We start from the raw sequence: 15,143 nt of genomic DNA on the forward strand, positions 1-15,143 counted from the left end.
GTACCTAATCCTCTGACCACTGTATGTTTTTCAGCATATGATAGACACCGGCGATAGGTAAGAAGGCTAATTTACAACATTCCCACCTTCTGGTGACGTTCTATTTCATAACATAAGTGGGTTGTAGTCAAGTGTATTTCACTTTTAATGCTCATTATAATTGCAGTACACGTGAGTGACTGCAGCTCTGTGAAATGCATCTATTGTTGAAAGCAATCATGCGGGAAACAATGGGAGCTAATTCAAGTCCCGTTAAATCCTCTACACCGGGTCCCATTCCATTAACACTTAATACTTCCAACTGGATGTGAGTGCCATTGAGCCGTGGTCAAGCCATTTTGATCCTGTGCCGTCCTCCGCTGTCGATTGAAACTCATGTCAAAGTGACTTCGGGCGCGCATTGCTAAGGTCATGGCTCACCTGCTGTATTGGTTTGATCATGTGATCGAACAACTGGTGAAGAAAGCACTTTGCAAGAATTTTTCCTAGTTTTCTCATGAGATTCGCGACCACAATCTCCATTCAAATTTTTGCTTGCAACTCAAAACATAAAATCAGACGAGCAGTGGCTTGTATCTTGAAAAAAATTGCTCATCACTTGACTTGTAAGTGGAGGTACCACTGGATGTATTTTTATCCCCTCCTCTTGATTAACTCCTCGTGACAGAAAGGGGTTAGTGTCCCATCTGTGTGTGCGTGTTTGTCTGAAAATGCTTGGCGGCGGTGTGAATATGATGACTATAAAGAGCCTGTTTGGCGAAGACGAGCCAAGATGACCCAGTTAAGGAGTTTTAATGCGTTAATGGAGCCGCGGGAGTTGCGTGGACGTAAGGGATCGAGATTAGGCAGAGTCCTCTTTTATATCTGTTAAAAAAATAGCGTTACATAAACGCGCATCTTACATTACAGACGTGATCAATTTAAACTCACCTGCGAGGTTAAGTAAATGTGATTGTAAAATGTAGCAATTGCTCAATTGAAGTAATATTTTAACAAGACACTAGATTCTAGTAAGTTTAAATTGTGAAAAAAAAAAAAACATTTTGTCTTTACGATGAGTGAACGATGAGCAGCTGCGCTGCACAAAACGCTGCCATCAAAACGGAATAGTTAACCAACCTCAAAGCGGACGTGCAAGCGGCCAATTCAATTTAGAACAATTGGCTAACGTTTGATTCTTTAGCGGCGCATTTAGCGACACAGCCTGAGAGATGGACTTTATGTGATTTTCCTCTGACGATGCTTTAACTCTGCAGTGGGGCCTCCTAGTTTTAGCTCTAATGAAATAAGTGCGGTAGCTCAAGTACGGCGAACACTTGCTGTTTGCGGGGGTTAAGGACCAAGCCCGAGCACAAAAAGTCCAAAATACTTTCATCTCAAACTCACCTTGTGTATATTTCATTACTCACTTTCTGTATGCAAAATGGTCTTTCACTTGTATAGTGCCTTTGTACCTTTTAAGTACCATGCTCTTAAGTCAAGACAGTCGTATCGCAAATCATATCTCGCGACTCATCTTCTCAGCTATACTACATGACTGAGTACTGTTCCAATGTTTTTCGAGCTGTGTTGCTGCAGCGTTTGTGTTCAATCCATTGCATAAAGAGTCATAAAACTGCAACGTAGACGATTATTAGCATTAGCATTGAGCTAGCCTAAAGGCTACGCTATACTGTTGTTTTAAATACGCAAGGTGCAATTCTCTTTGGTTTATGCTTCATTTTGACAGTCAATAAGTAGGAGAATTTTGCAAGCTACACACGCCGTACAACTTAAATTTGCAATTAAGTGTGTGAATTAGTGACGGCATGTTGTATATTGTTTCACAAAATTGGGCATTTTCCTGTAAATCACACTAAACACATTTCCCCAAGACCTATTTTGCTTTCCGATAAAACAGACTGAGTCAAAGGTTCTGCCGTAAACGGCCTTGATTTTTAAAATTTTTTTTAGTACCCACGTCGCAGCACACAATCAGTTAACACGCACACGCACACGCGCGCGCGCACACACACACACACAGAGCTTCCTTTGAAGGCATAAACAGTCATTCACATCTGGATACCATCCCCTCACTTTTCTTTTTCTTTCCAAAAAGACCCCTGCTTAGCTTGAGAGGAGGCTCGCAGCAGTTTTTCGGCCACACGAGGAGCACCGAACAGCTTGAAACCAGAGTAAGAATAATAGCAGTTCAATGGCGAACATGGAAAAGAAAAAAGTCCTGCAGAATTTAAAACAGAGACTCGCAAACTGGGGTGGAGTCCACAAAATAATCAGCAAAAAAAAAATAAAAAATCTTACAACATACCGTCTTTCCATTAGCCCATCAACTGTTTCGCAGTACATGTTAGCATTGTCATATAATTGTGCTAAATTTGTGTTTGCGACCGTGTTGCACCTTTACGGTAACTGAGTGTCACAATTGTCTCGCGGGGATCTCGCGAGGTTGTTCATGCTCGTGAGGGGAGTTGTTCGGCTGGTATCGCCATTAAAAGACGTGTTATAAAGCAAGAGCCTCGTTGTCATCATTCACAAGTATTAAGATACCATATTTTTGTTCGCAGTAATTATCGTGTTTAGCTGAACATTTTTCTGTTTAAATACACAATACTGTATTTAATTCGTTTCTGTTTCATGTGTCAGTTTTACAGCTAAACTTCAAAAGGTCCCGAGACCGCGGACTGCACACTCACACGCGCGCGCGCGCGCGCACACACGCACGCACACACACGCTGCGGTTAGCGTGAGTAATTGTTTCCTACCTGTGGTGTTCTTGCAGTGAATGTTTGATGAGGGGCACAAAGTTGCCTGCTTGGCAACGAATGAGAGCACTAAGGGCTAATTGCAGCCCAAATGTGCTTGCGTGGCTTCTTGGCGCTCTTCTACAATTTGCTTCTCACATAGCACACTTGAAGATGGAGCTGAGAGATTTCACACGTGCGTGAGGTGCGCACGCTACTGTCGCCGACACAGTGGGAACACATGTGCACCTCGTTTACGGCTTGCACTGAAAGCGACGTTCAAGATAGCTCGCATCTTTTCAACTATGTTTGTGGATCCGACTAATTCGTGTCGGCATTCCATTTAGACCGGTGGAGAACAATGGCTGGTATGAATCGGTTCCAGATGATGTAGACCTCAGGCTGAATTCCATGAGGGCTCAAATCTCTGAAATATGATGTCCCGGTTCCAAATCCCTTGTGGGGAAAGGGATGAGTCCCAAGTGGATCTGGGGTGTAATCCTACGTGAACCAGAAGCCAAATCCATTCTGGACCTTGAGCCCTATCGTGTAAGGTCCTGCTGCCAAATCAGTTCTGAACCAGGGACTGTGTTCCGTGAGGAAGCAGGGGGCATATCACACAAAGTCCCAGGGCTGTAGACCTGGGGCTGAACCCCATAAGGACTACAGACCAAAAAGTGGACACAAGGCCAAAGCCAATGTGGATTCAATGCCTGTGAGGCCTCCAGAAGGAGAAGAACTCTGTTCTGTGTGGACCTCTGGAAGATTACCATCTGGATCTGCACCCCGGCCAAATCGGATATGAAATTGGCGCCAAATCCCAAGCAGACGTGGAGATGATTTGCATGTGGACATGAGGCCCTAATCCTTTCTGGACCAGGGGTCCATGTTCCACGTTGAACAAATTGCATGAGGTTCATGGGCCGAGTCTCTTGTGGACCTGCAGAAGATTCCCATGTGGACCCGTGATTGAATCTCATATAGACCAGAACCCATTTGGACCCACTGGCCAAGAAGTACTTTACCACTTGCTTTGGGGACCTCTTTATTGTGACCCAGAAACCGAATTGCTGCTCACGTTAGCCACACACGTTGTATGACACATGTACTGTACACTCACAAACAAAAACATCTGACAAAAAAAAAAAGAAATTTGCCTCTCTCTTTTATTTTGCTTCTGGCGAGGTCCCTGTGGCGGGCCTGTTCAGCACATTTCTCCGGGCGAAAATGACACCGTCAGCGCTTTTTTTTTTTTTTTTTTTTTTTGCAGGGGCCTATTTTTATCACGACAAAGAAAAAAAAAAAGAGGATGCAGGCACTTCAACTTAAAGAAAAATGGAGCATTCTGGATAAAAGCGGTCTAAAAGCTCTTCAAAAAGTGCCTCCCTCGTGATGTTTGGCACTTGCGGTGTATTTAGCGGACTCTTGGCACGGCTTCACCTGCTGGCAACATGGCGACTAACAGAGGGTGAAGGAGGCTTGAATGAGATAAAAATAGACATTCTATTTTGGGATCTTTTGAAGATAAAGATGTGCTCTTGCTGTGAAGCCTTCCTGGATCGTCTGTGGCGCCTCTCCAAAAGGTTCAATGCACACCTGGCCTCAGGAAGGCATTCAAGCCCACCCCCCCCGCCCCGCCCCCCCCCCCCCTTTTAATGCACACCATCCTGCACGCCATTGTTTATTATGACACTGCAGCTTGCGCACCCCGAATTGCAAATCCGTCATTTTTGCAGCTGCATGATGTGACCCACGGGAGGTTCTCCTTTTGAACCCCCCCACCCACAAATTTAACCCGATCGCCCCCGAGGGTCTCCAAAGACAACACGTAAGCGACATATGAAAAGAGACATGAATGCGCCTCTTTGGTCCATCGGGATCGGGTCAATACGCGGGTTGAAGTGTGTTTAATTTACAAAAGAATACACTGCACATAGGTAGGAAGAGCTGCGTGCACGTACAAGGTATTCCGACTAAGCCGCCTGTACTGAAATTTTGAGTTTCGCCTCCTGATCGCAAACATAACTGTTTCCTCCACTGCACTTCTGACAGCGCACGTGAAACAACTCCAAATGCACCAACAAACGCGATCCCACTTCTGACATATTTCCATCCCATTTCTGACAGAATTTGTACTAAATTAAAATCAGACTTTTGACACATGTTCCAGATCTCCGATGATACAAACTAACAGCCCTACTTCTGACACAATTAGATCCCACTTCTGACTCACTTGTGGCAGAGCTCTCAAGGAGTCAAACCAATCACCCGACTTCTGACAACGTTTGTACAAAACTCTACGCATACGTACCAAAGGTCTGACACCCTTGGATCCCACTTCTGAGACACTTTTACAGAATTAAAAGCAGACTAACTATCCATTCAACTTCTAACACTGTTACATCAAATTTTGATCCAGTTTGTTACACAACTCAAAGGATTCACACTAAACACCCAACTTCTGACACGATTCATCCCATTTCTGACATAGTTTTTACAGAATTTTAAGGATAAAATCAAACCATTCTTCTTCTAGAACTATTTTATTCCGCTTCTGACACATCACATCCCACTTCTGATAGCCTGTTCCCTAACTAAAAGGATGCAATGCAACATTCCACTTCGGACACCATTCCCATCTTCCTTATGACTCCATTTCACCCTTTGAACACAAACAAACCTTTACTCGACTCCACTTCTGACACCGTTTGTCAAAAAACACAAAATCCCAAATTTAGCCATCCTGCTTCTGACACCATTCCCATCATACTCCTGACATTCTACTCACATAACTCTAATTTAACTAATTGACAACACTTGTCACCAAATTCCCAAGATAAAAACTTACCACACAATTTCTAACACGTCGTCATCATACTTCTGGCACGATTTCGCCTCATGATCACAAACACACAACAGGTTACAGAGACTCGTAGCGGGGTTTTGGCTAATGAGCCCCTTGCTGCTTCACCACCACTAAACATCTAATACCTCACCATCCGACTCTGCTGAATATATTACGTTCTTATAAATGCACCGATATGAGTACTACACTCACTCCACTGGCATCTTTAGCAGTGTGAACCTCTGCCAAGGCTTAAATATTTAACACACACACACACACACTAACAGCAGTGGCAAATCCCCACGGTTCCTCGCTAAAAATAGTCAAGATCACTTTCATTCGTCATGGCAGGAGAGGAGAACACGTACCCACAACAGTGCATATACGTGTGTGTGTGTGTGTGTGTGTGAAGAATGAGAGTACAATGCAAGACACACACATGTGCGCACATACACGCATAAAATGGGTGACATTAGGATGGAGGGAAAAACAATCTATAAATATCTCCGATGTGTGTTTGTCACGCACATTGGTCTCCTACTTCCCCTCATTTGACCCACGAGAGCGTCATGCGGCAATACATGGACGCTTGAAGCAGTGGATGGAAACGGAGGCTGATGGACAGTGCAGAGTTCCCACTTCTGACACCATAAGGACACCAACTCACCGGTCCACTTCTGACACTGTAAAATGAAAGAGGATGGCGGAGAAATCAGATAAGACTCGGAAGTCTTCCAACCGATCATCCATCCATCCAGCCAGCCGGTGACCCTTTGACGCAGAGCCAGTCACTTCAAACACAAGCGAGCGCTGAAGGACGCTGTTGTTGTTGCTCTCTGATTCATCTGTTTGTATGTTGGCTCGCTCCAATTTTTCTTCTGGCATTTCCTCAAATGAAAGACATTTTGCAAACAGTGGTAAAGGGTAGAAGGAGGGGAAAAAAACGGGGAATCAACATCAAATGTCATAAAAGCGCCTGCGAGTCAAACAGCGCTTTGGATGAAAACTTGGCCTAAAAATTTAATTTTTATTTTACAAAGGACGTCGCTGAAATAGCAAACTCATAAAACATGATCACTATTTTTATCGTTTGATTTGCTCCAGATCACGTACAAACTGGAACAAACCAAAACTGAAGTGGGATGGTAATGGTGCCAGATGAGAGATGGTTAGTTGGCGTGACGGTGTCAGAAGTGGGACAGGTACTTTGGTTTCTTTCAAGTCGTGTGACAAATTGTCTGAAGTGGAACAGTAAGTCTCGGAAGCGGGATTGTTTGTGACGGCTCTTCCTTCTGTGTGTGGGTGCAACAAGAGACGAGAGATGCTGTTCTTTTTTTTTTTTTTTCCAACTATATCTACTTTTACAGGCAAGCCATATTTTTTGTCTCTGTATTGTAGGACGTAATATAAAGTTATTCTGAGAAGTATACATTTTGCAAGTCAGTCATTTCCTGCCCACATGTCTTCAGTCAGCCTCAAACGGGAGCAGCTTCGTAAATTTAAGAACAGAAATACCAACTGGTGATGCCAGCACCATTTTTCCTGCACTCCCGCTCACATTGTTCTCTTTTCGTTGTACAAATGTTGCGTACATGTGTGCGCGTGTGTGGAAGCGAGGGCTGACAGCCAACATGCGTGGATCGAATGAGCCCAGAATAGAGCGCGTTGTCGATGGAGCCGGACCAAAGAAATGATTGGTTTCATGATCACAGGGGCCGCAGCTGCTCGGCAGACCGTGTTAAACGTCACAAGACGTCTTCGCCGGAGATTTAAAATCAAGGTTTTTTTTTTTTTTTTATGAGATTTTTTTATGGAGCGATTGAGATTTAAGACATTCAAGAGTCTTCATTGATATGCATGTGGTCAAAAAAGTTAATATTTAATATTTTACGTATTTAAGAGGCTTAAAAAGTGAAAGTTCAATTTGGAGAGCAAAATCTTTAATGAATGAATAAAAAAAAAAAGAAGAATATCTAAATGCGCACTAAAATGTGGTTGAGAAAAACTTTTGGGGAAAACATTTCTCAAAAGATCCCCCCCCCAAAAAAAGGCTATGATCATTGGTGTCAGGCATTTGAGAGTGAGAAGAGAGCCCTGACAAATTGGCGGCAAAAGTGTCATTATTTGTGTATTTCTATGTTGAATGGTGTCAGAAGTGGGATGGTTGGTGTGTTTCTGTGAAAGATTGGTTTCAGAAGTGGGACAGTTAGTGGCGTTCTGTGATAAATGAGAGATGATGCTTCACTGAGTTATGGGATGGATGACGTAAGAAGTGGGACACTTGTGGAGTTCTGTAATGAATGGTGTCAGAAGTTGGACTGTCAGACACATTCTCTTATAGCGGTGTCAGAAGTGGGACATTTGTAGAGTTTTGTAAAGAATGGAGTCAGAAGTTGGACTGTCAGACACATTCTCTTATAATGGTGTCATTTGTAGAGTTCTTTGACATTTTCAGAAGTGGGGTGGTTAGTAGAGTTGTGAGATTGTTAATGTCAGAAGTGGGACAGTTAGTAAGGTTCTCCGACAAATGGTGTTTTGAAGTCGGATCTGCCTAGACTTGTGTCCTAAATGGTGGCAGAAGTGGGGCAGTTTATAAGAGATATTTCAGAAGTGTAGTTCTGTGACAAAAGCTGTCAGGAGTCGGACTGATGAGTAGAATTCGGTGATAAATGGTGTCAGAAGTGGAGTAGGTTCAGGGATAAACATTGTCAGTAGATCACACGATAATTGGTGTCAGAATTTGGACATGACTAATAGAATAATCTGTAATAAATTATTGAAAATTTTGTCAGAACTGAGCTGATTCGTTAGAGTCAGAAGTTGCACCCAAGTAAGAAATATGATTCCAATCTATGAGCAGCAGCGTCTAAAATTTTGGAGGCAAACAAACCAAAATCAGCACGTGCACTTTTTGACATTAGCGGTGGTCCTCACGTAAACAAGCAAAGTTTCCATGCAAACTTTAAAGTTGTCCTGTTTACATTTTCTGTCCTTGCTCAACTTTCCCCTCGTCCACGTCGCTACGCCACAACGCTAGAAATGTCCAAATAAGGCGGAGAGACATCCGACGGGTCGTCTTTGCTGTTTATCAGTGGCGGCATCCTCCACCTCCCCCACCCAACGCCGACATGTCACCAGGCGTCTACGGACTCCAACTTTTGATTTAAACATGCTCGAGGTCAGTGAGAGGGCCGAGCCCAAGGCCGCAAAGCTTCGCAACTTCCAAAAAAAAAAAAGTTGCCGCCCTCGCTTTGCTCGCTTCCTTCATTGTCTTGCACTCATATGTTTTCTTTTCCTTCAAGGACTTTCTCTTCTCTCCTCTTTATGAATCATTTCCTTTTTACCTTCTCCCGACACACACGTGTGCAACATCTCCGCTCCCCCGCCGCTGCTGCTTCTGCTCAACTTCTTCCACCGGGATATTAGGAACAGCAGGTTCTCCTGGCATGAGCGTGGGCCATATTTAGCGTTTGACAAGGGGAGAACGGCTGCTTGTTAACCTCCAGAGACAGCACGAGGGGATGTGAAGCTTACCACCACCAACCCAAAAAAAAAAAAGAGGATGAGAAGCAGCGCCGAAACAGAGGAAAGAAAGAAGATCCTATACCTGGAGACGCATCCCTTTGAGGTGTTCAGACGGTGATAGAATGGTGTCAGAAGTGGGACGGGCTAATGAAGTTACGTGACAAGGGGGACGCTATTAGAATTGTGCGAAAATAATGTCAAAAGTCAGACAGATACTGCAACTAGTAGCGTCAGAAATGGAACGTTAGTAGAGTTCTGTATTAAATGGTGTCAGAAGTGGGAAGATTAGTAGATTTGTGCGACATTTTTTTCATACTAAATGGAATGCTAACTAGAGTTTTGTGATACCCAGTGCGAGAAGTGGGAAAGTTAGTGGTAGAGTTGATTTATTTTTTTTGTCAGGAATGTGCGCAATGCCTGCCATGCACAGCTTTGGTGTGAGAAAATGCTCGGTCGCAGCAAAATGTCACCGCATCCTCACACACGAGCCGAGGGTGCGTGCGTGTGTGTGTGAGATTGACAACAGAGACAAGCTGAGCACTTGCAAAAATGCTCAGAGCGCAACTGGTGCATGCTGTTAAGAACTCTACTGGCATCCCACTTCTGATATCACATAATTCTTCTAACCACCACACTTCCGGGACAATTCACAAAACCTTCCATAGCATCCTGTTATTTTATCAGAGCATTCCATTTCCATCATTTGTCTCACTTCTGACACCGATTGTCACAACCCCACCGCACTAATATCCCACTTCTAACACCAGTGATAAGATGACACTTTTATAACAATTACTATTATTACCCTGTGAACCATCATAATCACTCAAACTTTGCAGGGAGCGCTACCAGCTGTCACACTTCTGACACCAATTGTCCCAAAACTCTTCATCTGACACCATTCATCGTTGAAATCCAAACATTTCACTTCTGACACCATTTATCACTGAAAGCCGGCCATCTTACTTCTGACACGAATATTTTTAGAACGTAATTAATCGCTGCACCGTGTACAAGTTGTATCACAAACCTCCATTAACTGTCCTACTTCTGACACCATTAATAATAGAACTGTGCTTTCTTTATTAAATTCTCACACCATGTAGGACACAAATGACTCCATTTATGACAGATTTCAACTAACAAGCCAATGTATGACACCATTTACGAAAGAAACCCATGAAATTCCCACATTCTGACACCATTTCACTCACAGATTTGGCTCGTGTCTGGTGGATGAGACAAAATAAAAACCTTTTTCTCCGCTTTCCCAAAGACGAGGTGTCAACTTTCATTGCAGTCATATGGGAAACATACATCACATGCGCGTATGGGATTTGTCAGTCGAGGCCGTTCGGGTGTAAAGACAACCCGTTTCCTCAATGTGCATTTTTTGACAGCACTGTGGAAGTTTGGTCCTTGCAGTGATCCAATTGCTAAATCCAAGTCAGAGAAAAAGATGTGTTTGGCAGTTGGGGCAGAAAAGTATGTGGATGACTGTTGCAAATATCTGTGCTTGCCATGCCAAGAAAATTCATTAAATGGTTTCTGGCTGCTGGAAGAAATGGCGGCAAAAGTGGAGTGGTTTGGTGTCAGAAGCGAGTATCCTTCGGAATATAACATGAGTCAAAAAGTTGATACTCAAAAATTTATAGTTTATGTTATCAGTAAGAAAGAAATATTTAATAGTGATTTGATGACATTTTAAAGTGTATGCCACTGGGAATGTTTAATTACCCAATAATAATAAAATAATTATCATAAAATTGAAGCCATCAAAGGAAATAAATCTATTTTTATTTAAAGAAATAAAGCTAGAAGAAAAATATAAATTTTTGGGGGGGGACTTTAATTTTTTGGGTGACATAATAATTATGATATTTTATGATGAAATAATAATATAATTATCCAAACAATAATAGCGATATTAATAATGACAATTATATTAATAATGGTGACTAAATCAAATTAATAATTCCCCCCCCCAAAAATAAAATTCAACAAAAATTATATTTGTAAGTTTGTTGGATCCTGGAAAAATGTGATTATACAATAACAAAAGCAGTAAAAGTCATATGTAATAAGTCATAATAATAATAAATATTCTAGTGATTATGACAATGACCTTTGTCATCATAATAAATAACTAAAATGTATTACAATAGGCATGTGGGGTACAAGAGTGTATATTTATTTCACACACGCACGCACACACACACAGACAAAACATAAATGAATATCAAATGAAAACCCCAAGTGAGGCGATTTGCTGACGTGTTTTTCCAATGACTTTTATTGACCATTGAACCAAGTGTACCGATATCAGATATACGACACGGGCCGAAGCGGACACAAACAACCGCGGCGGACGGCCTCTGCAGACCACCGACGGATACACAGCAACCAAGTCAGTTGTTTTTTGTTTTTTTTTCTTTGTTTAGTTTTTTTTTTTTTTAAATCTCTTAAAAGTAAGAAAATGAGTAAGGCCTCCACAAAGTCACCTAATTATTGAAGTAGTTTCTTGAAACATCTTATGAACACATTTTTTTTTTTCTTCAAATCTGAAAGAAATGAGTCAAACGACACAGACGACTACTTGGCAACGTGTTGTATGATAAACAGATGTAGTACAAGTGCTTCCATCAGTATTTTCTTTTTTTTTTTTTGTTTGTTTTTATACGCACCTGACATTTACAGTAGTAGAACCTCAAGCGTTCCGTGTCCAAGTTCCCAGAGACCAAAAAAAGTCCCGTCTCAAGAGGGCGCCACCCCAAAATCCAATCACATCAAGCTTCCCGGCCACGACACCAGGGTCAACGTGATCCGTCCCCGAAGTTCCTTGAGGAGACGTACCAACGCCATGTGGGTCATGCCCCACGTACTCTTTCCGTTCACCTCCAGTAAGATGTCCCCGCATCTATGAACACACACGTCAGTAAATATGGACATAAAAAAAAAAAAATTGTAAAAAGCAGAGTTGCATCTGACCTTATCCCGCCATCGTTGTAGGCCGGCGTGCCCTTGACGATGGAGCGTATAAAAAAGCACTGGTTGCAGTTGACTTCCTCCAGGCCCCCCACGATGCTGAAGCCCAGGCTGCCCGACATGCTGCGCCGCAGCACGATGTCCTTGCAGCCGTACAGGTGCCTGCGGGACAAAGAAGAGGGGGATGCGCTCTTTGTAAACGGGCATTTTTGCGCATGTGAACGTATTGGCAAAAAAATTCTCTCTCTCTCTCTCTGACGTTATTTCGCAACATGCTGTAGCAGTTCTTATGATTAGCGTAACATCAAGGCCAATTTCCGTTACCTACTCATGTTAGCATCAAGCAAGTCTTTTGTCAAAACCAAGCTGTGTTCAACACTTAGATGAAGTTTACTGTCAAACTAAACATATGTAGATTTAAATCTATCTTAAAAAAAGGCTCAACATCTTAATGCTAATGCTAAGTAGCATCTTTTCTGCGGAGTTTTACCCCTTTAAGCAATGATTGAAGACAAAATGTTCAGCAACAAACTGTCCTGTAAAAATATAATAGTACTCACAGTCATATACTCTTCGTCCTCTACGTAGAATGACTTTTTGAGTTTTCTTACAGAGTGGTCTTTGAAACAACTTCTAAAATGACAAACCTGGGCAGCTGCAGCCATGACACCCACAGCGGGGAGTAGTCGCTGTTAGGCAGCGGGCTCTTGGTGCCGCTGTCGGGCGAGGACGCCAGGCAGGGCGGCAGCTCGCCCTCGGGCAGACCCTCGTCGGGGGGCCGCATCTCCAGGACTTTGAGAACCACGGGCGACGAGGTGTTCTTCAGGTTAGCCACCGCCTCGCTCCGCGTCACCCCCGTCAGATCCACGCCGTTCACGTTGAGCAAGATGTCGCCTACGGGGGGGGGGGGGGGGGTGAAGGGTGAGCTCCATGAAATATTCAGCGACTTCCAAAGGCGCCCGAAGCGAGCGCCACCTGTGCTTTTGAAAAGAGCAAAGGGTGCTTTCGAGCCGCCATATGAAGGACAGGTTGCTGTGTGAGCATATGCAAATATCATGAATATTTAGTCCGCCTCTTGTTAAGTTGCGGGTCAAATGGATCCATTTAATTTAAAAAAAAGAAATGAATGAACATATTTTTTTTTTTGCTTGGCTTAAAAATGCCACATAATTGCAAAGCAATCGTTAGACGAATGGAGTTAATCATGAAATACTAGCAATAATTATTCGGTGTTTTTGGGCATTTTTGCACATGAGACATGAGCTATAAAAATCATTTAAATTTATTTAGTTTAATTTAGTATAAATTATATATTGCACACACACACACACACTATAAATAATTATATATAATAAAATAATAAATAATTAATATATATTGACATATATATATATATATATATATATTAATTATTTATATATTAATTATTCATCATTTTACAGTTAACAGAAGAAAACACCAAAAAAATGCAATACCAAACCTGGTATAAATCTGTCTTAACATGATTTACATTTGGCTTCCAGCATAATCAATAATAACAACCCAAAGTATTATTTTATATACTTTAGTGCTAAGAAAAAAAAAACTAAAGTAGGGTGAAAGATCAAAGTGTGCAATGCAACAATGTGAAGCATTCAGCCTTCATAATCTCATAAAAAGAGATTCATACACAGAGGGTCAATGACATGCTTAATATGCATTAAAGACACCCGAGTCAGCAAAATCTGCCGCACGAGTCCTGCCACGACGTAAAATGATCCATTTCTCTCCTTCCTGGTGCTACGCTAACGCTAATGTTTTCGTGGGCTTGGAGACAATTTGCGGAGTGCTGAACCGCCGCCGCCGCACGATTAACTTTCATAATTAAACGCGTGTTCGTCAATCAGCAGATGGCGCAAACCCATCAGCGCTGCCTGCTGCAATTAAATTGCGCCTGACGGTGCACAACATTGTTGAATTATTTGAATCATGACAAATTCAAGGTACAGCACGTTTTCGGGGGTCGGTTTTTGTGCGTACCTTTGCGAATGGAACCCTCCTGGCCTACAACGCCGTCGGGGTCCACGTTGGTGACGTAGATGGGCAGGTCCCACCCGCGGCTCGACATGCCGCCGGCCACGGCCATGCCCAGCGAGTCGTACGGCTCCTTGGTCAGCGTCACCGTCTTCTCGTAGCAGGCGGGCTTCTGGCACGAATCCTGCGAGATTAACAAGCAATTCAATGCGTATTCACATCGGACGCGATCGTGTTTGTGTGTTGAGCTGACCAGCAGTGTTTGCTCGATGTCCACGGGGGAATATGGCGGGGGGCCATCCAAGGCCCATGGAGCTTCTTGGAGGATGTCGGGCGCAGGCAAGCAGATTTGACGGGACACCACGAAGTGAACGCCTTCCTCGCTCGCCTGGCCACATCACAAATATGCTTGAGGTCAGGGGTGGGCAAACTTTGTGATTGGTGGGCCATAAAGGGTTCTAAAATGGATGGAGTGTTTTGGTAACCTCACCTCATCGGAGAAAAAAAAATGCACAGCATTTAGAAAATAAAACATGACCAAGGTTTATTCATTTAATTTTTTTCAAGTTCGGCGGGCCGGATTAAAACGTTTAACGGGCCACATGTGGCCCCCGGGCCGTAGTTTGCCCACGCCTGCTTTAGGTCAACATTTTATCAATGCTAATTACCGTTAGCTTGTCTATGACGTTTTGCATTACATGTTAGCATCAAGCTATTAGACAAAATCTTATGGCTTGATGGAACATTTTGGTGTTCAAGTATGAAATGTTTAATTCCTTTTTTTATCAGTAAAAACCAACTGTGAGTGGCCAACAGCTTGAAAAAGCGCACGGGAATTTTTGCGCAGGCTGAACTGGCATTGCTAATATATAATTCTTTTATGATATCTTTGCGAAATAATGAGGGAAAAAAAAAACGGCTTTATCACAACGTCTAAAAGGCGACGATGACTTTCATCGTCCATTTTTCTCAGCCTAAAATAGCTTGCGGCAAGATAATTGAGTCTCATTTTTTATCGAAGTCACTCTCTAAAG

The 15,143-nt window shown here is 42.8% G+C and overlaps 1 protein-coding gene across 3 annotated transcripts in view; it reads right to left on the reverse strand.

Moving 5' to 3' along the window:
* Positions 1-11,386: 11,386 nt before the first annotated feature.
* lnx1 (ligand of numb-protein X 1) overlaps positions 11,387-15,143 on the reverse strand; it is a 37,420-nt gene continuing 33,663 nt past the window's right edge. For all 3 annotated transcript variants that reach the window (XM_088313075.1, XM_088313076.1, XM_088313074.1), the window contains 5 exons: positions 14,363-14,497; positions 14,116-14,293; positions 12,744-12,990; positions 12,100-12,258; positions 11,387-12,028 (listed from right to left, as the gene is read on the reverse strand). In XM_088313075.1, coding sequence (XP_088169201.1) covers positions 11,893-12,028; positions 12,100-12,258; positions 12,744-12,990; positions 14,116-14,293; positions 14,363-14,497 — 855 coding nt within the window. In that variant the 3' untranslated portion in view covers positions 11,387-11,892. The remainder of the gene's footprint in view (positions 12,029-12,099; positions 12,259-12,743; positions 12,991-14,115; positions 14,294-14,362; positions 14,498-15,143) is intronic.

This window comes from Idiotropiscis lumnitzeri, chromosome 13 (assembly GCF_059441095.1).
Source record: "Idiotropiscis lumnitzeri isolate Australia: NSW breed Sydney's pygmy pipehorse chromosome 13, RoL_Ilum_1.0, whole genome shotgun sequence".
Classification (NCBI taxonomy): domain Eukaryota; kingdom Metazoa; phylum Chordata; class Actinopteri; order Syngnathiformes; family Syngnathidae; genus Idiotropiscis; species Idiotropiscis lumnitzeri.